The 25,353-nt window shown below is 43.6% G+C and overlaps 1 protein-coding gene across 1 annotated transcript in view; it reads left to right on the forward strand.

Moving 5' to 3' along the window:
* The window catches only part of DOCK2 (dedicator of cytokinesis 2), a 362,053-nt gene that overhangs the window by 133,092 nt on the left and 203,608 nt on the right, over nucleotides 1-25,353 (forward strand). Inside the window, exon 27 of the mRNA XM_019741000.2 lies at nucleotides 16,158-16,253. Within this exon, the coding sequence (XP_019596559.2) occupies nucleotides 16,158-16,253 (96 nt within the window). The remainder of the gene's footprint in view (nucleotides 1-16,157; nucleotides 16,254-25,353) is intronic.

Consider the following 25,353-nt stretch of genomic DNA (forward strand, 5'->3'; position numbering starts at 1 on the left):
CAGCAGAGAAGTTTCTAGAAAACAATCCAAAAGTTCTAGAATGCACGTTTTTTTCAGGGAGATTTTAGACAACATTTGTTTTCGAGACAAACACAATCTACTTAGAGGCTCAGATCAGAAAATGAGATGTTTAATTTCAGCACAGTTTCTCCCAGCAACATACCATGGTCAAGTTCTCTTTGACTCTCTGTTTAATGACTTTTCTTGTACCTGGAATTCAAATTCAGCTTAGCTTTCCTTCCCAACCGCATTTCCTACTGTTTTCAGTCGGTGTTCCAGGGAGACCAGTCTCTTTATCACAGAATTTAGCACTTAATTATGTGCATTTTACATTTGTCCTTGTCATATTAGGCCTGCCTGGCCTATAGTGAAACAGGACCAGCGCTTTTTGTTGTTGTTGTTGTTTCTCCTCTCAACTAAGGCAATCTCACAAAATGTTAAATGAGCACCTACTGTTTGTCAGGCAGCATTCGAGCCCTGGGGATGCAAAGGTGATTAAGACACCCCCTTCATTCAAAACGACCTCTGAGTTAGGGTACCCTAACTCTGGTCCTCGGTCTCACCGGCCTGTTCATTCTTCAGAGCACCTCTTGTCCTATGCCTTTCTCTATAGTCAACACTCCTCCTGAGGCCACCGAGAATTCTCTCTGAATACCCAAATCCTAGCTGTCTTTTGAAGGCTGGATAGATTCCCTTTATCTCTGACCCGTCCAGCCCATTCCACAGACACGTGTCCACCCAGCCCCTTGGAATTTTGACACAGCTTGTCGTTCAGTGGAAAGGCTCTGAGGTGGGTGCCTTATATCTAGTTTATAGACTCTCCAAGGATAAGACCGGTCCCATCTTAGATTCCTCCTGTACTTCCGCAATGCCCAGGCGTAGTGCCCAATTCGGAGCAGATACTCAATAATTAATCTTGGTGGTTTGGTTGATCCTCTCATCTTCAATTATTCTACTTTCTAGAATACATGCTGATACTAGTTTTATTTTCCATACTCAGCAGAACCTAACGAGAAAGGTAAATCTGCTGCTGCTGCTGCATTAAAACGTCATAGAAAAAGCAGGTACCAACTCTGAGTGTCGTTGTGCTCCCAAAGTGGTTTATGCATCAGTTTAGAATTCAGCATGCCTCTCCCACAGAAATAATGCAGAAGAATAACGGTGGTCAAGCTCCCAGGCCAGCCCATGCGAGCGTGTTTAACCTACACTGCAGCAGACACTGGGAGAGAGAGTGGAGGTCCACACGTCCTCCTCCTCATCGCGGGAATAGTTTATGAACATTGGAGCTACGTCACCTTACCTGACACTCTGCTCACCCTGAAACTATCTGTTTTCTCACCTGGACAATACACGGCACAAATGCAAGGATTGCACGGGTCATGTCCACTGCCGTACCCTCACACAGCACCTGGTACAAATTGGGCAGTCAAAAAATATCTGTTGATTTTCATTGAGTTAAATTGTCGTTGAAAGATTGTGAACTTTGGAGACACACATAGATACAGATTCAAATACCACCTTCACCACTTAGTATCAGCTCTGTGGTCTCAGGGAAATTACGTGTCCTCTTTGAGACTTACCTAGTCATAATATTTTGTTAGTCGCGACTATCTTGTTCATACTTAATATATGTTTCTTCTTTCCTTCCCTCTTGTCCCAATGTAAGCCCATAAAAAGTATTTGGTTAATTAACGATGTGTGTTTGTCATGCTGTGTTGGCTGAGGTGGTGGTGACAGGGAAGGTGATATTGGGGATGAGAGCCTTTCAGCAGCTTCTGAGAACGTGTGAGTTCTATTTCTAGCTCTAGTTCTGACAGTCTGTGTGATGTGAGGCAGGTCATTCAGACATATCTGTGAAAGGGTGATGCTGGATTTCAGTTATTTTTGAGCTTTTCCGTCTAAGTATCACTAACTTCAGATGAGAGACAATAAAACTCTCAATATTCTGGGGGTGGAGCCCAAAGGCTAGATTTATTTGAATTAGATCTTGTGTTTTATCTTAATTATTCATGCATACTTTATATTCTAATTCATGATCGATCCAAGTTTAAAAAAATACTGTTATAAGTCAAACACTGTGTAAAGCACCTTATATAGAGAAGTCAGTTAATTTACCGTAACCCAGGGAGTAATTGTTATCATGCCCAGGTTACAGATGAGCAAACTGAGGCTTACAGGAGTTTAAATACCTAGGTTTAGGCTACACAGCAAGTTAGCGGCAGAGCCAGAATTCAGTCTGCCTAAATCTAAACCTTTCCCTTACACCTTCTCAAAGGATAAGTGAAAACAGAGATTCCCTCTTGGCCATCAAGTATGTTAATAAAAAAGTTGATGCCATGTTAACTGGAAAAAGCAGAACACTAATCGTCTGCATGCTGCATAGGGCTTTGTATGCATAAGCGTTTGAAGGCATCACAAGAGAATGAGAAGGTAGATAGTTGCAGGGTTGCACTTGTGGGTGTATTCTGTCGTTTTTGTCTCTGGTAGTGTTTGTGCAATCAATAATGAATGTTTTTAAAGACTGCTCTGCATAGGTTAGAAGTGTAATCTAAATGGGTAAAGAGAGAGTTGATATTGTTAGACATTATCATTTTTGTGAGGGATCAGAAATGTAAAACTGCAGGCAAAGCTAGTATTTTTTTATGCCCCTCTCAGGCTTGACAGGCATCACTATGCCTGTATAGGTAACAAAGGACAGCTGTACCTCAGAGAACTGCAAGGAGAAGCACTAGATGAGCAGAGTTTGAAAGTAACCTCTGTGGAAAGTGGAGAAATTGTTTCTGTGAATAGAGCCAGTCTTTAGGGAACAGGCGGGATGCTTTCATATCTGGGACAAAGAATGACGTGATTCAGGGAAGGTAGGAGAGGAGCAGTTATAAGCTTCCAAAACACCCCCAGAAGACTAATTATTGATGTGCTCGAAACCGATTCTGGAAGACAAGTTCCTGTACTACCTCCTCTTGGTTAGAGGGTAAAGCTAAAAGAAGAAGAGAAGGAGACGGCACATGTAAGAAAAAGATGGAAAAATATCGCTAGCATTTTTGCTCTTTGAGCACTGATAACTTAGCATATCTAGTATTTTGTGTCATACTCGGAATCGATGGGATGCAAAGTAAATTTGGGCAATATCATTCTCGCATCTATGCATCCTTTCATCCCGCTGTTTAACCGCCCATCCCTCCATGGACACGTTCCTTTCACATATTTTTATTCATGTGCTTAGTGCTTACTCTGTGTCAGACATACGCTACATTTTGTGGACATTCAGAATTGAAAGATGTAGGCTGTCCTTCCAAGAACTATGAATAAAATGTTGTGGGAACTCAAAAAGAACAAACAACCTGGCCTAAGGTGAGATGGAGGTTTGGAGTGATTGAGTCAGAAAAGGCTTTCCCAAGGAGATGATCCATCTGGAATTTTTTGACTGCTAAGTCGGAGCTTGACAGGGGACCGGGAGGAGAAGGGCATTTCAGACACGCGTGAAAACCATTCTCAAAGGCGTGCTGTTGCCCTCTGTGGGAAGGACGAGCTGACCAAGCTGGGTGTGGGCCTGGGAGAAACAAAACCTCATCAGACCCAAAGGACTGAACTCCCCTCGAGACTCAGGGTTGGGGAACTCTGCTTCATGCGGACATCGTGGCTGTGGGAAGATTAGAACCAGAATTCTAGGAGCAGTGTGAGCAGGGCGAGACTGACACAGGCCAAGGAAAAGGGGTTAGTAGGAAGAACCCATCAGGGTGAGTTAGGTGTGATTAGAGGAAAGCCCTGCTCATTAGAGCAGAGCGCATGTCAGGTGCAGATTTCTTCTAGCTAGTTCTGACCACTTCCATCAGCCCATCTTCCCAGATCCCCCCGGTTGAGTTCTTTGTCTCTTTTTTGAGCTTCCTCAGAACTCTGTGATAACACTGCATGGCCCTTTCTTCACTGTCTGGCTCTTCCCTAGTCACCACTGCCAGCAGACTGTGAGCTTTCTCTGTCCTTGAAACCTCAGCACTCAGCACAGAGCATGGCACGTAGGGCACACTCTACCCTGGCTGCATCTCAGAATTACAGGGAGAACATTTTATAAATACCAGTGCCTGGGCTTAGGGCCTCAGCCCCAGAGATTTTGTCTGGGGTAGAACCAGGGCAGGGATGTATTTCTGTATTTACAAAGTCCCCACGTTTTTCTAAAAATGCAGCCATGAGTATAAACCACTGGAGTAGATGCTCAGAAATGTTTCTGGAGATACTGAATTACGATGAACACTTGCCTGCTCACCTCATTTTCCGTAGGGCAGGCAGGCTTCGGGGAGGAGCAGCAACATGAGGTTTAGGCAGCTTCTCAAGGCTCGATACGCACCCCAAACCTAGAAACACTAGGAGCAGATGACGACTTCTGGATCCTATGCACTTGCCAGAAGGAAACTCTTAAGGCGTAAACACACAGATTGGCTCAAGAGGAACTGGCTGTGCTAACCTACTAGGTTGGGTCCACACTGGCTGAGAATATAAAGGGGCTGAGCAGTCAGAGGAAAGCCTTTCTTGCTTGAGCTGCTCAGGGGAAGATCAGAGTCATGGACTCAAAGTGGGGGCACCGAGTATGTTATAGAGACTGGGAAATACACTGGCCATGTTCTTTTCATCCAGAGAAGACACCAGGAACCATAGATCAAGTTGGAAATTTTGGGATAAATCGGAAAAATAAATTAGTTCTCCCTCTCCAAAATTTATTCCAGATACGTAGGTTGGTAAGAGATAGATAGTTGGAGAGGAGGGAGGACACAACCTAAACCTCCCAAATAGAGTGGGGTGGGGATGGCAGTAAATATTAGCCATGTGATAGGACTTCCAAAATATGTGGAAATAATCCCTACAGTTAGGGAATAGTGAAGGAAATCACGCATGCTTTATCAACATTAAAGCAGAGACAGACACACTGTGTGTGTGTGTGTGTGAGTGAGAGAGAGAGAGACAGAGAGAGACAGAGAGACAGAGAGAGAGAGAGAGAGAGACTCCATACTTCTCAAGACGAGGAGACATGCTCTTATTCTAGGAGGCGTGATTTTGTCAGCTCATGGAGACAGGCCCACATTCTCTACTGCTTATTCTTTACAGAGATGAGTTGCTGGGGAGGGTTTTCATTATATCCGATCTGAACTGAAAAAAACAACACTGATGTCTGTAACTGCTCATATAGATCAGAGGATACACATTCATTCCTCAGATTTATTGACTCTTTTCTGGCTAATTCTCTTGTATTTAAGATTGGCCTACTTTCTCCATCCCTTCCCAACAAAGGAAAAGACGTTTAAGGGTGAGATTTTAAAGCCTCCTGTTGGTGGTAATTTTTCTAAAGTTTCTGGTATAATCGATACCTAAGCAGGCTTGTCAGTGAGGGTGAGTTCTGAATTCTGGCTGAGACACAGGATCCTGGGATGTGATATGAGATATGTCTCTGAACTTAGTCTTGTGCCTGCCTGACTCGGAAGTGATTGTGGGGAAAGAGTCCAAACAAAGAAAAAAAGGACAGTAGAGTTTTGAAATGGGGAGACCCTGCTGAGGAAACTAGATCAACCATCACTCAGTGAGTGAGCTGTCTGATGTCTGTTCTTTCTCTGGGAGACGGCTTGATGATTAGGGGTATTTTCACTGTGGGAAGGAGACTAGAAGACTGTTTTCTCTTCCTTCTTTCCCCTGTCTACAAACCTCTTAGTCATTTGTGTGGGGTCAAGTGCTGTTGCCAGTACAGTCGAGGAAGTCTGTGCTCAGACGTTTCCAGATTCTGATTCCATCCCTCCTCTGAGCCTCTGTCCTTACTCTCTGCAACAGTTAGCTGACACCCAGTCTTAGCTTTTCTATTAATTAATTCAATGAACTCTACATCCCCTGAATAAAAATGCTTATGGTGCTAGATGTTGAACCTGAAATAATGACGCAGATCTAATCCCTTTCGTGGAGGCACTCACAGATGATTCTCAGTCTGTTTGTTCAGCAGGGAAAGAGGGTCAGGCAGAAGCAGATATGTTATGACACTTACCTCAGAGGAGCTGGAAGTCTGATGTTTTTGGGCTCTCCTTTGAGGTGTGCCTCGGAGGTGTCTAATTTTTGTGTTCTTCAAAACAGGAGGAGTCTATGGGACTGTGTAAGGAGAAATGGATAAACAGCAGCTAACATTTGCTGAATTCTTACTATGCGCCGGGCATTTTAACAGGAGAGAATTAGCCTTAAGTCAAAGAATGATATTCTATCCATGGAACTTCAGATATCAATAAACAGTTGGAGGCATATTTGGGAAGTCATTTGGGGTGAGGGAGAATTAGGCTGATCCTTAGAGGTACCCTAACCTTCTGTGCTGAAGTCACCCCAGGATTGGAGATGAAGCCCAGTGATAAAGCAGAGGCATAAAGCAAAAGGAAACAAAGGAAAACAGGAGAAACTCTGGGCCACCAGTGGACTGGGAGAGAGAGGAGGGCAGTAATGGAGGGACAGCAGAAGCTCATGGAGAAGTCAGGGCATGGAGGGACGGAAGCCATATTTTGAATGGCTTTCTGGATAAATTGTAGCAAAGGATTTCATCACTAGGGAGTGTTCACCACCATTTCTTACCGTATGCCCATGGCTGCCGTGTTTTGAAATATATTGTTTCCCAAACAAGCAGCATGTACTAAACACTAAGTCATTTGTTTACACTTTTAAAAAAGTAACAATATCTAAACACCATCCAAAATGTTCTGACTAGCAAAGTTAAACAGGGTCCCTACTTGGAATTTCTCTTGTTCTCATTCAAACAAGGGATCTTGACATTGTAATTAGCCTACCCTTACGTGGTAGTATTGAAGAGGGGTTAGTGTACAGTTTCTCAGTTTCTGAAATATTACCCATAGTTCACAGATCCCCATTACTGCAGTGGAAACCTTAAGGGAGCCCATTGCTGCAGGGCCGTTTGGGGCATTTATCTTGCTTGCTACATTTGGATATTACAAATAATACAGAATGGCTATAAATAGCTATGTACACAATACATGCACCCTGCAACCAAGAAGACACAGACTCACATCCAGCTGCATTATCACCTACAGTTCTATCACTTTGGTCGAGTGACAGAAACCTCAGCATTTCCTCATTTGTAGCACGGGGAGAACCAGGGTGGCAGACTGATAAGATTATTCTGTGACCTACATGGCATGGTGCACGTAAAACATTTATTATAGCATCTGTCATATAGGAACTGCTCATTAACATTGAATGGTAATAATAATTAGAATGGATCTTATTTTATATCTTAAAATAGGGTAATACTTATCCCCAGAGTCTTCCCAGGATGCACTGGGGTAATACTTACAAAGCACACAGCCCATTGCCCAGCGCATAGTAAGAATTCAGCAAATGTCAGCTGCTGTTTATCCATTTCTCCTTGCACAGTCCCATAGACTCCTCCGGTTTTGAAGAACAAAACACAAAAAATAGACACCTCCGAGGCACATCTCCTAAGTGGCTGCAACCAGTCACCATTCATCAGCATTAGGACTCACAGACCTTGGGAGGTTTAATATTTTTTTCTGCTCTAGGCTGCAAGCTGGAGGTTCCAGTATATTTTAATAAAAGCCCCCACAAAGCAACTTATAGGATCTGAACAAAAGCAACATTTCTCTCTAAGCACAATTGGATTTTTTGTGGTTGTTGCAGGCGATGGTTTTGTTATGTTTTTCCTGGTTGCTTTAAGTAGATTTTTTTTTCCACCTGCAAATGGAAGTTAAAAGCATTTGATAAATGGAATAAAATATTTCATAGTTGTGCCTTTTTTAAAAAGTGTTAGCACAGGTTACTTTGTAGTACTCTTCTGTCCGTTGACAACAGCACTCCATCTTGTGAGCACCAATGGTATCTGGCCACCCCAGCATGGGGCGGGGTGTCCCAGGGAAGGGACTACCCCCTCACACCTAACCCGGGGCTGCCTGTGCCACTCCCAGTCACCTGTGTGGACCCAGTCAGCCCCCTGTGAGTATGATTCCTTAGCTGTGGCGACTGTCATTTTTTCCAATCGGGAAACAGTTCTGTTTTCTTTATTATGCATGATTATGGTGAAAATTTCCAACAAATCATAGCAAGTAAAGTGATCCCTTTAACCTCACATCTCTCCCTCCTCCCCCTGCACAGGGATAGCATTGTGAATCGTTCGTCAGACGTTTTTCCAGATTTTTGGACATAGGACAATATTTTTCAAAAACATAAATGGGATTGTATTATACATGGTGGCCTGTAGTCTCTTTTTCCTGAGTATATTAAGTGTATCTTTCCAGATCAAGACATACCTGCCCTCTCCCACTGCATTGGATGGATAAGCCCATCATTTATACAATAGGATCCCTGATTTGAGGATATTTATCTTGCTTGCTACATTTGGACATTATAAACAAGACGATATGCCATAAGCAGCTGTGCACACAAATGTCTGCCTTATTGTTTACTTTGGATACATTTCCAGAAAGATCTATCACCTATGAAGGACTGCCACATCTGTTGTTTTCCGTGATCCTAAAAGGTGGAGATGGTGGCTGTTAGAAGCCTGGACCTTGCAGTCAGACAGGCCTGGGCTGGATTGGATCACAGCTTGAACATGGTGTGTAATCACAGCCAGAGCCTCCGGTTTCTCATCTGTCAAGCTGGGGAGAGAGTATTCCTCTCATTTCGTAGGTGCTTTCAGGATCCCTTAAGTTAACATATGGAAAGTACTTAGAAGAGAACTTAACATGTAGTAAAAGCTCAAAAAATATTAGCTGTCAGTGTCAGAGCCAGCTACAGATTCTCAAAACAATTCTGATGCATCGGGCACCATTATGGCTGCTATAGGGGTGAAACTGAGGCTCAGAGAGGTAAAAGTGGTCGGCCTAAGGCCGGAGCATCGTTGGTGGTAGCTCCATAAGCTCTGTGCAAGGAGAGACTCTGGATTTTTGTAATACAGGAGTGGCACGTCTAAAGAACAACCCACTTCCTGGCACCACCCCACACCTTGTATCCTGGAAAGAACATGGAATTAGAGACAGACTTGAGCTTGGGTTCAGGCTTGGCCACCTGTGAGGAGATAATTCCTCGGCAAGTTACTCCACGTCTCTCAGACCCTCATACTTCCCATCAGGGGCTTCAAAGGGATCTTTAAAACATTAAATGATAATAGATACTAAATCTATATGCATAGCTCTTAACATAGAGTATGACCCCCCCGATTGGTAGGGAACAGCAGTGTCAGAATGAGGAGCCCCATCTTCTTTTCCATTTATCGTATCCTTCTGTTACCGATGCAAACTCTCCCCTTCTAGAGAAGGTAAAGACGTCCCTGAACACATGAAGGTATTTCCCAAGTCCTGCCTGGGAAATGGGGGGTGAGCGGTGGGGGGGAGGCCTGCCCACTGCTAGGAGATGACAGGGTGTGGCAAAGCCCCCGCCCTTCCTCACTGATCTCTGACTCCCACTTCTCTGAGTCTGGCTGCCTCTGTGGGTTGCTTCACACAATGAGCTGTTGCACAGTAAACTCACGTCTTTCAGGACACAAGCCGGTTCATATGGGAGGAAAGCAAACAGTGTTAAGCCTACAACGCATGAAAAAAATCACATTACCTTGACGGGCTAAAGAAAGAGAGGGTAACTCTGCTTTAGATGATAACCGTTACTATCCTTCGAAAGTCAGGATATTTTCTTTCTGGGTGAGTGTGGTGCCTTCGAAATAAATAAAAAAGTTGAAAAGACCTCTTATATAGGAACACAGAGCAGAGAAAAATAGTAGCGACCATGGATTGCAGTTGTTTTCATGATCAGAAAAGGCTTTATTTCTCTTTGTGAAGAAAAAAAAAAAATGTCTTTGGATTTCATCTGTAGCTGTGACCTTGTGATCTTCATATTAGTGCTGAAAAGGCCAAAGATAAAGCAGTGGAGGGGCTGGGATTGTCCTTGGCATAAACCCACGTCCCCAGGCTGCCTCTGTGCTGGAGTGGGGGGCACGGCCGGCCAGGGATTGCTCTCCAGCACTGGTTTTCCATTCAGCTCTGAGGACATTACTTGTCACTGGTCACATGACCTTGTGCAACCCTCCCTGCCCCCCTTCCCTGTTGCTTTCTGTAAAATTAGGATTAACACCAGAACTCTTTTCAAACCTAACATTTGCCTAACACAATCACGTTTGTCCGTTAACATTATCACCTGTACTTTGATCATTTCTAATTAAATGAGCTCACTTATATAAACATTTAAACAGGAAAATTTAGGGCACAAATCCCTGTAAAGATGATAGATTGAACATAGTCACATATTTTGCTCCCTTTTAAAAACCTACTGAAAACAAAACAGTAAAGGGAGTTTCGTGAAAGGAAAGTAGATATATGGAAAAGTACTAAATGATTTAGTAGACCCAGGAAGAGTGATTCATAAACCAGCAGTGGGGAAAGCTGAAATCTCATCTAATCTAAAGCAAAGATTCCTGGACAGTGACAGGAAATGGTCGTAGCAGGGCCCCTGGAGCAGGGGGTGAAAGAAAGGAGCTCAGGCTGCTGTGTAAGAAGCAGCCTGACTGTGCAGCGGGGTCACTGGAGGTTTATTCTAGAAAGAGGACACGACAGAGGACATCTGAACTAGGAGACATGAGGCACAGTTGAGGGCAGCTATACCATCCTCAAAACAAGGTTTCAATCAAAATACTCATGTATGTCTTAGAAGCTGAAGCCTCTAGGGAGGGCACGATAATTTTGTTTGATAAGGCAAACAAAATTGTTTGATAAAGCAAACAAAAGTGGGGCACTTGCCTCCCACTTAGCTCCTAACATGCTGACAGCCAGGCTGTAACCCTTCAGACCAGAGATCAGAGAATTCCTGTCTGTGGAATCCAACCTGCCCAAGAAGAAAGACTTGTATATGTGGATATTCGAGTCTCTCTGACCAGCTCACCCTGCGTTGACGCTCACAGACCACAAGCTCTACTCACTTGCTCAGAGTTAGTAACCAGCCTAAGAGTCGCCCACACTGAAATGTGAATATACCACCATGGGTTACAGAGAACTAAGGAAAAAGCTCTAACATGAAGAGAAGCAGCGTGGAGGAGACAGAGACTCTGCACAGCAAAGCAAACTTTTCAGATATGCAGCGAGAATTTTGAAAAATAGGAGAAGAGGCCATCATGAATCAGGGAAAAGACAGCATGAAAAACAGATAATCAGAGAACTAAAAGGAATCTCTGATTTTGTTTCCAGATCGCTTGTTTTCCTTTTGGAAAATGAAAAGTTGTATAAGAAATGGGAATTTATCATAGTTTACAACTTGAACGGGAATGACATTTACACATCAAAATATTTTAAACACTAATATTGATCAAACCAAAATTGTACTATAACTGTGTGGGAAGAAGAAGACATGGGAAGAATACAGGTGTCTAGTGGGGCAGGGGGAGGAACGAGAGTGAAATCCTTGCCTTTCATGGTGGAGAGTTAATAGATAATGCCGAAAAGTAAGCAAATTTGGTTAAAAAAAGGGGTAATACAAACATATTTTTGGCCACATGGTCATAAATACCAAAATAACAACTACATAAGCTAAAAGAAGTAAAGAAGTTCCGCCGGTGAGGGGAACTTGAGGGACTGCTGTTTTTGTTATTATTACTATTTTTTTAATGAACCTTAGAGAATGTTTCTAAACAATATACATGAGTAACTTTGATAAAAACAAACAAAAGGTAATATCATTCCCATCAGTAGTTAGCATCAGTTGTGTAAAAGTACAACTCTCAAATGGTTAATTATATCATATTAGATAATTAGACAGTGAACACATTTCAAAGTTTTATTTATTGAAGTGGGAAAAAAGCCAACCAGAATCATTTAGGAATCTTGAGTTTTGGGAAAGAGATGCTTATATAAAATTGCCCTTAAATATAAGACGAGCATAATTTCTACACAGCAATAAAGCTGTAATCTTTAGCAAACCAGCAAATGTCACACTTAATCATTTTTCTACAAGTTAACCCCTGACTTCGCAGGGCTATAATATTTCTGCTTTCTAGTCAGTTGTGGATGCTTTATAAAGCAAAATTGTATTTCTGGAGAGAGTAAGAGGACTGCCTCTCCCCCAGTTGGGTTTATCACAGTTGCTGTATTAAAAAATCATGCATTTTGCTTTATTTCTAAGTTTGTATCTTTCTCCTGAACACTTGCCATATACATACAGCTTTAAAAACAAACACACAAGGCAACATTAGTAAGTTCTAACAGGATGCTTTTGTCCACTATCTTCTCTGACCTGAGAATTTCCCTCTGTGAAAAAGGAGTTTTATATGAGCTACAGAAGTAGTAAAGACGTATTAGCACCAAAGGGAGATTTTTCTACGTGGTGTCATCAGAAGGCTTGAAAGAAAAACGAAAAAAGGGACACCTTTCTCGTAATTATATTCAATGTTGTGAAATGCCATCTCTGTGTATTATTACTTAAAATCATCTCATAGATGGTATGCTCTATTATTATTCTGGAAATACTGTGGCAAATCGGTAGTTTTGAATTGCATTCTACAAAGTCCTAGGGCTGGCATAGGGCCTAGGGTGAGCCAGGAAGATAGGACTTGACCCCCTATCACCACTCCACTTTCACCTCTCATTCTACTTGGTTGTATATTGGGCTTATGCATAAGATTTCATTTAAACAAAGGACTCCATGTTCCTTCCCGGTATCACAGCCTATAATTATTGAAAGAAAAAAATCACTACTATTTGCAGTGTGTTTAGGTTGGATGGATTAATTTCTTTGCCAGGGCCGTAATGGGAAGACTGACTTTGTCATTTCAATTACAAGCCACCGTTTAGTTTGAGCCCGGAAGACACTTTCCTAGAGATTCCCTCCACTCGCCTGGCACTGGAGCAATTAACAGTGGGTGATTTGTGGCTGCATTTTTATTGCTTAGCACAGGTTTATCATCTTGAAAGCTTTCCATTTGCATATACACTATACATTCTTTGGGTGACATCTCGATATCATCCAGAGTTTAGATTATGCATTGCCTTTTACTGCACTTTCTTCTACGTGCTGGGAATCTGCAAGCTTGGGCAGAGTGCTACTGCAGACCAACGGGAATGTGAGTTGCAGTCTCTGCTTACTGAAGACCTACTGTGTGCCCAGCCTTAGTGTCGGAGGCTTTACCTGCATCCCCTTATATATTGCTCAAACCAGGACTTTGGGGTTTCTGTTGTTTGCCACCTTTTATAATATAGATACTGAAATTCAAAGAGGAAAAGTAATTCATCCAAGGTCACTCAGCTGAAATGAGCAGAATTGAGATTCAAACTCAAGTCTGATCCCAAAACACTGTGCTATACCACCATCCACATTGGGAGCTTTCACAGTGAAATGAATTGAATTTGATGACAGTTTTCCACTTTTGAATGCCAAACTTCCTGAGCAGTCTAATTGCTGCTCTTTGGATGAAGAAGAAGTAGCTATTAAAAAGAAGCAGGGGGCAGGCAGGAGGTCAAGAGAAAAGGGGTTTTATTATCTCTATTGGTAAAGAAAGAGATGCAACACGAGGGGAAAAAAATAACATCAAAGGGAAACTATTATATAAATTGGCTGTGGGTTTACGTTGATGAAATTCCAAAGGAATGCAGAGAAGATATGGGAGTCATGAATACATACCACTGAAATTTTCTAAAAGGGAAAGGAAAGATCAGAAGTCACTGAAGGCAGTTAGAAGTTGGCCCAATTGAGGGTGGGGTTTCTATCCATCTTGAAAGATGGAAAGAGGCTGACGAGGTCCCCAAATAGCAACCAGAGATCTGTGTTCGTATTCCAGGCTGCCTGGGTGAGTTTGGACAAGGAGCAGGCTCTGGAGCCAGACTGCTGGGTTTGAATCTTTTTCTTTGACGTTCTAGCTGGGTGACCCTGGACAAGTTACTTAACCTCTCTGAGCTTCAGTTTTCTCATCTGAACAACGAAGATCATAATATTGGCCATTTCTTTGTGAGATGAAGTAAAGTGTTCCGTAGGATACCAGGCATTTAGTAAGCAGTCAAAAAAAATGTTAGCTATTTTTGTTATTCCCATGAGCATTATATTCACATAGTGCAAAAAAATAGGAGATTGTAAGTCAGTAAAGAAAGCTTGAAGAAATAAAGGATAAAAGGAAGTCAGGCGAGAGGCTCTCCTACAGCCAAGAAGTAAAGGGATATGTTCTCTACCGCCCCTAAGGAGGAAAACGCCAGGTATGGGGAGCAGGCGGGGTAGTGGGGGAGCTCCTGTCTAGCAAGAGGCTGAGGTCTGGCTGGGCTTGATGGAGCATGAGAACCTGTTTCTATAAAATATGCTCTGACAGGAGCCCCGGTGACAGAGTTTCTGCAGGTGAGCTCCACGGGGCCGGAGTATTGGGGATTAGCCAAAGTGCAGAAGAAGTGGGTCTGGGGCAGAGAGAGAAAGGAAGCGCTGGGCTATTCATCTTTGAATGTCAAGAATCATTGAAAAGAAAGCATGTTGGGAAGGGAGGACAGTTTTAATACGCACAGCTTTTTTCTTTTTTCTTTTTTTCATACTATAAATCTATTTTCCTTTCATGGGTTACATTCAGAGACAAACCACAATTAAGTTGAAAGCAGCAAAGTTTAATAAGGGGCTATGAATGTGTGAGTAGTCACCCACTTTTCCAGCCACCGTTTATTTAGCACTTTCATTATGTCAGGCTCTGTCTAGGTCCTGGAGAAACAGGCTGTTGGTCCCAAACTTGAGTCTCTATCTGCAGAGCTTCACAGTGTATGGTTCCCATTCATCAGAATAAGCCTCATGAAATTCAGAACTTCAGATGCTCAGGCTCTATTTCAGACCCACAGAATCTCCTGCAATGGAATTAGGCACGTGCATTTTTCCAGAATTGCATGTGTCACTTTCATGTTCATATCAACCTTGAGAGACTGGTGAGAAAAGCGTCCACATTTTATAGATGAGGAAGATGGGGCTCAGAGAGGTTAAGTGATAAGTGAAGTCACACAGGGCAAGCACAGAGTTGCCACTCAGACCCAGAGTTGCTAAATTTAAAATCCCAGAGCTTTTCCACTTGGTCATGACCACCCTCCCAGGTATGCATGGATGAAACTCGGTGCAAGGCTATGCCACTAAAAGGATCTGAGAAGGTAGGTGAAGATGCGCGAAACCCTTGCCTATCACAGCAGATACTCAAAAAGCATTGGCAAGTCCCACCTAAGGTTCAGGGCCTTGTATTTAAAGTGGGCAGAACCCTGTGAAGGTCACAGCCTGGCTCACCACGAATTTCCCCCAAGGTGGGTCATGCAGCTTCTACTGCACAAACTCGTGGTTATACTTCCCAGCACATAACCCCAGCCTCTGGCTCCAGAAACGCTGGCTCTATTTGTCCCTCCAGCCTAGTGGGGATAGTGGCTTCCTGCTTCTGCTAACCTCTAGGTGACCTTGTTTGGTGTTTCAGCTTCTTCATCATTTGTATAACCAGGTCCCTGCATTACATTCTGTCCTTATTCCAGGTTAGACCCGACTGTTACACAGATGAAGAAACCAACATGCACAAAAGTCACTGAGCCAATGTCGCACAATAATTCTTGACAGAGTTAGTATTTTAGGTCCAAAGTTTCTGATTCCAGAGCTTAAGCTTTTAATCACTAACTTATATTTAAGATGGTTAATGAAATTCCTGGTACCCAATGCCATGTGGTGATGGTGATAGAGATATGATGACAATGACTATGATGATGATGATTTGGCACTGGTGATGGTGGTGCTGGTGGTGGCGGTGCTGGTGGTGGTGGTGGTGCTGGTGGTGCTGGTGGTGCTGGTGATTATGATGGTGATTATGATTGTGACGGTGCTGGTGGTGCTGGTGGTGGTGGTGCTGGTGGTGGTGGTGCTGGTGGTGGTGCTGGTGGTGGTGGTGCTGGTGGTGGTGGTGGTGCTGGTGGTGGTGGTGATGGTGGTGATTATGATGGTGGTGGCAGTGCTGGTAATGCTGGTGGTGGTGGTGGTGGTGGTGGTGATGGTGGTGGTGGTGGTGGTGGTGGTAATGATGGTGGTTGTGGTGCTGGTGGTGATCTTGGTGTATGCCACGTCTGAGCACTGTTGTATGTCCTTTGGAAGAGATGTGTAGATATACTGTCCGTGTTGTCACACAGATGTCTCTGATTGTGTTACAGGCCTATACCTACCATCACATCCAAGAAATCATGGTCCAGCTTCTTCGCACGGTGAACCGGACAGTCATCACGATGGGGCGGGATCATACTCTGATTGTGAGTAGGTCTCTTCCTTTTGTCAAACATTTCAAACTGTTCAAGGTCGAGGAATTGATTTTGCAGAACACCAGATCATGTTGCACACCAAGCGCCGATCACTGCTTTGTTTTGGAGGACCAGGGTCAAAGTTTGTCCTGTCTGAGTTGGGAGAACATGAGAGTTAACTCAAGTTGCTGAAATGAAACAGAACTTAGGCCTGTCTACCAAGTTGAGTGTACCAGTGGGGATGGAATGTCGCTGGTGAAGAAGGAGAAGTGAGAGAAACTCTTTGTAAGTGGGCCAGCTAGAACGTTCTACAGTCACATCCACCAGGCACTTTTTCTTCTGGCCTACAGTCAAACAGTACTCAGTCTCAGCATCCTGTGAGCTTGGCTTTCTAAGTGGCTTCATTGTGTATTAACTTTTACCATAGATGTCAGTTAATTCAAGATCACTGCTGTTTTGGGTTATTCATCTGTGCCAACACTATACTCTGACTATCAGGAGTTTCCTGCCCCATAGTCTGATTATTGTCTCTCTCTAGACACAGAGCCCAACTCTAGTCTTTTAACCTTTGTCCACTTTGCTTTAAACTGAGGACCCAAAACTCTAATGCTTACAGGGGCCTATCACCAACATAAATGAGTATGTCCCATCATGTCCCCTTTTTGCTCAAACTCACCAGTGGTTTCCCATCTCAGAATAAAATCTAAACTGTCCCTAGGGCCTGAAATGCCCTCTACCCCTTGCTCATTCCTTTATGTGTTCCTCTCACATTTAAAACATGATTCCATTTGCCATTTCTTTGATTTGGCCTATCTCTCCCTCAGGTCTGAGGGCTTATTCCCTCATGTTAATCAGATTTGGGCTCAGTGTCACCTAATCAGAGAGGCTCCCCTGCCCCAAACACCCTGTCTATAATACCTAGTGTCTCTCCATCCTCTTTCAAGCTCTGCACCTTACTTCTTTACATTTCTTAGGTCTTATCACCACCTGAAATGCAGAATATATATAATAGGGATATATGTATATTCCCTTTATTTATTTATTGTCTGGCTCTCCTTGTAAGAATATGAGCTCCAGAATGTAAGGAATTTGGTCTTTGTTCATTTGTATCTCCAGTCCCTACAACTGTGCCTGGCATATAGTGGGTGCTTGATAAATGTATGTTGAATGAATGAATAAAGTATGCCAGGCAGGGACTCTAATGTTTAAAGAGGACAAGTGCTACTCAGCTCTGATGACATGTGGGACTGGGCCACAGAGTTGCCAGAATTCCCAACTTCTCAAGAGAAGCTGAAAATCCACATGTTTTGCGTGACATCTCCTGGTAATTAAGTTTTGGCAGCTAATTGAAAGGCACATGCTGATTGTTGACACGCTCTAGTCCTGCTTCATGGACGGACACAGGGCGTTAGGTGCTGAGTGTTATCCAACAGCGGCTGGGCAAGGGCTTGATCCCTGGAAGCAATAACAGCCTTCTTTATACCCATTGGGTTCTGTCTACTCATGTCAACACGTGTACATCATGTATGTTAGTTTACATTGAAAGGAGTGAGGACGTCACAGAGAGCGCCTGCAGGGCCAGCCACTCCTGCCTTTCTGGGGCAGACAGCCACGTACATTGGTCTCCGTCATCTGTCTCACTTCCCATCCTACCACCTTAGTAGAATCACCATTTTTTATTCAGTTACAAGCTGCCATATCTGTGGTTCCCACAACACGCCTTCGATAAGCATCTCAGGAGTTCTCTCATCTTTTTTCATTCTCTTTGGAGCCAGATCTAAAGATGATCATCAGTCCATTTGGTTCATTCTGTATATAGCAGGCTCTTAACTCTCCGTCTCTGCTTTAGAAGTGATTCTTTAAAACAGTGCCTAGATCACAGACAGCACCAAATAACTGGTGTCTCATTATTTTCCTTTCTGTCGGGTGCAATCGGTTTCTCTGTCCCTTTGCATTATCGACACGGGCAGGTGGCCACAGTCTGGCCCTCCTTCACTGTGGCCAGTTCTCTGAGCCTTGTATTGGAGGCCCCGCCTGGCTGCTTGTCCTTCCAACACACACTCCTCACTGCTGCACCATTAATCTTTGCCAGGACACTCCCCTACTCTAGAATGTTCAGTGGCTCCCCACTGTCTACCAAATTAAATCATAAATGCATTAGCCTACTCATTTCTGCTTCTGTCATCTGGCCACAACCATATTTTCCCCTTTCGTTTGCTTTTCTCCATCCAAGTATTCAGCCACAATGGATGTCTGGATATTGCCCAAACATGCCTGGCTCGTTGTCACTTTTGTGCTGCTTTCTTTATCTGGCGTTCCTTTGTAGACCATCTGAATCTGTTGAAATCCTACCTAGTCTTCAAGGTCCAGTCCAAATGCATTTCCGTATGAAGCCGCCCCAAATCTCCCCAACTTGGTCGGAATTCTCAACCTGCCCCCTCTTCTAAATCACACAGCTCTCTCTTTTTAAATAATAATGATAATAATAATAATAATAATTTTATTGAAGTATAAATTACATACTTTGAAATGTAGCGATGAGTTTTAGTAAATGTATGCAGTTATCGCCGTAATTCAGTTTAGAGCACTCCCTTCATCTCCCAGAGTTCCACTGGCGGCCATTCTCTAGCCCATCCCCAGCCTCCCCACCCCCAGGCCTACACAATCACTAATCTGCTTTCCAGCTCTGTAGATTTGCCTTTCTGGAAACTTCATATACGTGAAATCACTCTTGAGCTCTTTGGTGTCTTTTTCTCTTAGCATAATATTTGGAAGTGCATTCATATTTTAGGATGTATACTTAATTCCTTTGTATTGCTTGGTAGTATTATATTGTATGACTATGCCATATTTTGTTTATCCATTTACTAGTTGACAGATGAATTGTTGAATTGTTTTCTAACTTTTGACTGTTATAAATAATGCTGCTATGAACAGTCACACACAGATTTTATGTGAGCGTATTTTAATTGCTCTCGGGTGGAAGCTGAGGAGTGGAATTGCTGGGGCATGTGGAAAGTGTGTGTGTGTCTAACTTTATAAGAAACTGCCAAACTGTGTTCCACAGTGGCTATTCCATTTATGTTCCCACCAGCTAGATGTGAGTGTTCCAGTTTATCTTCATCCTCACAAACACTTGTGTTGTGAGTCCTTAGCTTTATAAAGATTCTAATGGTATCTCCTTGTGGGTTTAATTTGCATTTCCCTGAAGACTAATGAGCTAATGATATTGAGCATCTGTCCTCGTGCTCTGTCCCTTTTTTTTGAGTCATTTTTTGAGTCATTTTTCCATGCGTGACTCTTCTCTTATACCTAAGACTTTTGAGGTTTGGACCTATCTGTAAAAAATATCTGCAGGGGACCTTCCCTATCATGTTGCTGTGAGAATTAAATGAAATGATACGGAGAAGCATTTGCACACGTGGTTTTATACGTAATATTCACTTATTTATTTATTGGGTATTTTATGAGAACTTCTTATATACTCAGCACAAAGGCTCGGAACTGGGTTAGGTATGGTCTGTGCCCGTAAGAAAACCATGGTGTTCTCCAATGGGCTGTCTCAAGTATCTCAAATTCACTGGGTCCCAAAAAGCCCAACTAATCCCCAGACCCTGGAGCCCACCCCACAATCTCTCTCCCTGCAGTCACGATCTCAGTTTATGGTACTCACCCCTGTTGACCCGGCTCTCTCACTCACCTGCCACTTTAAATCACGCACTAAGTCCTGCTGTTTCAGCACCGCTGGCCTCTGTCCCTCCCCACCCGGCTCCCCCATCGGCTCTCACAGCCCCCGTATGCTCTCGGCCACCAGGCTCATTGTAGTCAGGCCCTGTAAGTTGACTTTCTAGTTTTCTCCTCCACGGCCCATGCATTCTGTGGCCTCCCTTGAGGGCCCGGACACGTTTTACTCATTCTTTTATCCTCAACACCAGCAGCACACTGTGAGTCCTCAGCAAATGTTTGTTGAGATAATGAATGAGTGAAATACTCCCGAACATGCTATGCTGTATCAGACCTTCGTATGATGTGCTTTTCCCTCCATTCAGATTGCTTTTCCTTCTTCTACAAATGCTTGTTTCTAAATACCGGGAGCCCACCTCTCAGGGAGTGTGGCAATCAATGGTAAGGACTCGCCTCTTCAGACTGTCCCTGCCCCCTGGGCTGATTCCAGGAAACTTGCAGAGGTTCTGAGTGGAAGCTGTGTCATCAGTCTCAGTGACTCTTGAGTTTGCGAGTGTAATTACAAGGGTGAGAACATTGTGTGAGGAGAGATAGAGGTGGGCAGCAAGCATACTTGAGTAGGGGCAGGGCTGTGCCTGGACTAGAAGGAAGAAAGAAACAGGCGTTTCTTCAGATACAGCTTCATTTTCACAAAATGGGCCTTTCCAGCAAACCTTAGAATAGAACTAGCTCCTCCAAATTAAAGAAAATGATGTTGGAAAGTAATTACTCAGAGGTCAGGGGTCCCTGTCTTAGTGCTGAAGGCCCCAATTTAATTTCAAATTGAAATTTGACAAGGAGGAGAGATTCCCCATTCCAACCTGTCACTTTTAATTTTCTAGATATGATTTTTATTGGTTACTTTCCATTGCTTGGGAATATTAAACGACCAATATTTACGGCAAACACCAGACACATCTAGTACTTCCAAAATCCTGAGAAAGCCTCAAGAGGGAATGGGGCAGCTGGTCTCTCTCATGTCACTATGTCAGATTAAATAGTGACATTCTTTCTTCTTATTTCTAGGAGTGGGAACATTGCAATAAAAGGTGTTAGCTATTAAACTTACAAGAACCATAGAAGTAGGATGGATTGCTTCTTGCACACAGCACGTTGTAATTATCATTTGCTGGAAATAACCATTCCTGCGTTTTTTTCTGTAGATTGCCTGCCTGAACAATGAGGTGTTTATGGTGACAAATGAGCAAGAGGAAATGTTACAAAAACAAAAAGCAAAACACTTTTACATGGCTGCTGCCCTCTCTTCCTGTCTTTGCCAGAGTCCAATCTATCTGCTTGTTTACTTCAGTTACCAAGCAGTCTGATTCTGACGCTGAGAAAGTGTTGGTAGAAAGGACATGTTGGATGAGGGAGACCAGGAGAAAAGCTCCACACTCATCCTGCAGAGCTGACTCTGTGACTATGCAGATTTCACCTCTTAGACCTTGATTTCTTTTGTGCGACGGACTCCATAATTTTTGAGATTTGTTTCGTATATCTAAGATTTTCATGGCCAATGCCCATTCTGTTTCTCTGTCTCCCAAGCTCCTGAGTCAGGGGCAGAAAATAGATTTTGCTCCATGTGCCAACTCTGGTGGATTGCTATTAACTGCCTGTCATACTGTGTTGAGAAAGAGTCAGAGGCTACAACTTGGCTCGTTGGGAAGAAATGCTGATTGATTAGTGGTGTGTGTTAGGCATAAGACTGGAGAACAGTGATGTGTCCAAGATATTTGCAAATACTATGTATTGACTGAAATCATGGTGTTTTTCTGGCCCCGTCCGAAAGCTCTTGTATAACCAATAGTCTCTTCTACGTAGTCTCCGTTCCTTTAAGAAGCCTGTGGTGTAAGGGCAGGAGCATAACAGGAAATACCAATAATCTGAGAGTTTACATTTTACCAGGGAATGGTTTCTACATATCACATGTCATATTTTATCAAATGTAAGATGCACCATAATTTTATGTGCCCAACGAAAGAGAACATGCTACCAATTAAACGGTAACACGGTAGTTTATTATTGCATTGATTGTAATCTTTGGAGATGTTAAAATATAAAAAAAAAAAGAAAGTTGGACTGAAAATCCTTACCACGTGGTGGAGCACATCTTTGCGTTCTCACAGGTAACTGCCATCGTCTTTCACTGTTCAAGAGAATAGACTGAGCATCATGGCCAAGGTTACACACCAGCATCAAGGAGGGAACGAACCCTGGCGTGTGTATGTTGTGCTGTCCCGTAGGTCTCGGAGCAATGGAGGAAGCATTTCCAGGCTGTTGGTGCGGGTGAGAGGCGACTCAGGGGACCCTCGCTGGCCAATGTGCCCTGTTCTAGAGAAGGCTGTCCCCTGCTTCTGGGCTCCCTAGGGCTGGGGACCAACAGCCTCACTGGGACCACCCACCAGGGAATGCATCCACTGCCAGAAGTTGTTAGAAGGGAAACGATCTGGTAATTTTGTTGAAATTGGGATTGAGCGTTTATTTCGGGTAGTTAAAATAAGCCTCTGGGTGATATATTTTGGGCCTAATTACCCTGGTTTGCACAGAGAAATCTATTGAGTGATTAAATAAAGGTAAATACAGTTGGCATTCTGCCAGCTGCAAAAATTCAGAACACTTTGTTCAAAAAAGGAAAAAATAGTGGCAGTCACCCCATCCTCCACTGCTTCACCTCACAGTAGCACTGAAGACTCCAGGAAATGCCCAAGCCGTCAGACAGCCAGAGTTGCAAAGCTCTGACTTCCCTTTACAAATGGCAAATGGCCTGACGCCTACGTGACCACTCTCTGCTGCAGATGGAACCACAGACTCTAGGAGGCCTCGTGCAGGGGCCACAACCAGATAGTGAGTGCCGACTCCACCCAACCCTATCTCACCGAGAGCAGGGGTGAGGACAGCCTGGCACATGAGGAGGGGGAGTTCCCCGCCGGAAGTGGTCGCTGGACTCTTTACCTTCACTCAGCAACCCACACCTTGTTAAAAAGCAGTATTTATCATAAAGCTATGGTTTATTGAGCAGATATCCTATGTTCCAGGCAGAAAGCAAAGCACCTTAAGTACGTCAGTTTACCTGCATCAGGTACTCACATTTCATGTATGAGATACCTGAGACACAGTGAGGTCATGTAACTTGCCTATAATCACACAAGTGGCTAATGGAAGAACTAGGATTTGAACCCAGGCAGTACAGTCACTAGCGTCCTCACTCTTAAATAGCATACTGCGTTATGCACTTTGGTACTATTCATACCTAAGTTGTTCTTTAGGCATCATTTATTTTAAAAATAATGATGAGCTATCTTAAAACCAGTGGCTGCCCTGCCAAGATCAAGGAATGTAAGGGGATGACCCTATGTTGCAACTTCCAGAAACCTAGAAAATATTAATAGCACAGAATTTTTTGGTGGTTTTATGATGATGATAACTTTAAGATCAACCTCCTCTGTTCTAGCAATTGAACCACAAAACCCTATAAAATTGGAACAAGAACTTTTCGTTTATTTGAGCGTTGGTACTTAGGATGTAGCAGGTTTAACAGCAGATGAAGCCAGAATGGAGGCATGGAGATGCTAAAGAGTTTTGGAGGGAAAGAGAACCTCCTCCTTCCACATCCAGCTTGTCTCCAGGTTCTGTTCTTTCTAGGTCGAACGGCGTCTCAAATCCAAATGCTTTTCTCTACCACCAGTAGCACTCACCTGGGTCTGGCCATGACCACTTCTCACTGCTGCCGTCGCCACCTCTTCTAATCTGACGCACTGCCTCCTCTCTTGTCACTTACAAAATTCTTCACACGGTAGCCAATATGGTCTTTTAGAGCAGATCTTTCTTGGTGAGAAAGCATCAGTGGCCCACAGTGGCTGAGAATTTGTGAGGGTGACAAAAATTATGATCTCCTCTCAAAGAGGAAAGAGCAATCAGAGGGCCGAAACCAACTTGTCCAACATCACATGCCTGGGAAGGGGAAAGCTGGAGTCCAAACCCAGTCTTGAAGCCATATCTTAAGCATCTCACTATACATGTTTGTGAAATTGTTTTCCTGAGGTAAAATTAAGGTGAGAAAATTCCACAGAGAGAGAGTAAATGTGTGTGAGTGTGTGTGTGTGTGTGTGTGTGTGTGTGTGTGTGTGTGTTCTCATTAGCTTGGGGTAGCTTAGTTGCTTCTTGGTATAGAAATGTGCACAGTGCTTATGTCCTGGGGCGGGCAGAGCTTTGCTTTAATAAAGATTTTGGCAATTGCATATCAAAGAGTACTTGGCCTAAAATATATGCAAAAGGTGGATGAGTGTCTCAGTTTCCAAGGAACCCACAGTGAATGTGGGCAGAGTCAGTTATCAAGGTGGATTTCATGAGACTGGGTCTAGTTCTTGAATGACATGAAAAATTGGAATACGTGGAGAGGACTGGTTAGATGATTGTAAGAGGGAGCCTTTCTTGCCTTATCTCCTGTTCTGTGAAACCTCCTCTCATCCTCACAGTCATCTTTCTTCAGTGATGACCTCGTTGTTCTTTGTGCGTTTTCCAGTTACAGCATTACCATTGTCGTAATGGAATTATCTCTTTACCCGTCAACGTACCACAGTAGACGGAGATCCTTGAGGAAAGGGACTGCGTCCTGTTGTCGTAGGCCCATGGCTTGGCAGGCAGCAGGCTCTCGTCCAAGCTATGGGACTGAAGGAGTGGAAAGAACAAACTAATTGAAAGTCAAATTAATGTCTGGCTTTAAAAGAATGTTGATTTAAAAAATAAGATGAGAAAAGATTTGTTTCATGTCAGGCTTTGTTTCCCTTGGGGATCTGTTTTTATATAAAATCCCCAAATATTCTACTGGCCCTGGGTGGTAGAATTTTCTTAGGCAAATTAAAGTTTGAGGGCTGGGCATGAAAGAGCCGGTTTCATTCTCCAAACCTTCCTAATGTTCCATGACGAACCACAGAGATGGGAATTAAGGGGAGCTATAGGTTCCTAAGTTTGGTAAAACAGCTGTTGCCTTCTCCTTGGGTTGCCGAGTCGAGCAGACCTTTGCCGTGAGGAGAGCGTGCTCCTAGATGACACACATATGGCTGCTGCTGCCTCCACCATGACAGTTTCCCACATGGCTCAGTCACACACACCGCAAGCTCCAGCCTTGGAGAAGCGGGTGCCTGTGCAGGAGCCTCCACGAGCCACCTAGGGCGCCTGTCATCAGCAGCACCAGAGAGGGGGAGGCACAGCCTGAGTCTGGGAACTGAACAGTGCATACTGGGAAATGCATGACGTCATCCGATGTGTGTCCTCCTCCTAATGAAATTGCATCCCGGTAGCTCCGCGCCTTCTGGCTTCTGTGAGCAGAGCCGGGCAGATCTGATTTTAGACGAGTCATTTTAAGTGTGTTGTTAAAGGTAAGACTCCA

This window comes from Rhinolophus sinicus, linkage group LG10 (assembly GCF_036562045.2).
Source record: "Rhinolophus sinicus isolate RSC01 linkage group LG10, ASM3656204v1, whole genome shotgun sequence".
NCBI lineage: Eukaryota > Metazoa > Chordata > Mammalia > Chiroptera > Rhinolophidae > Rhinolophus > Rhinolophus sinicus.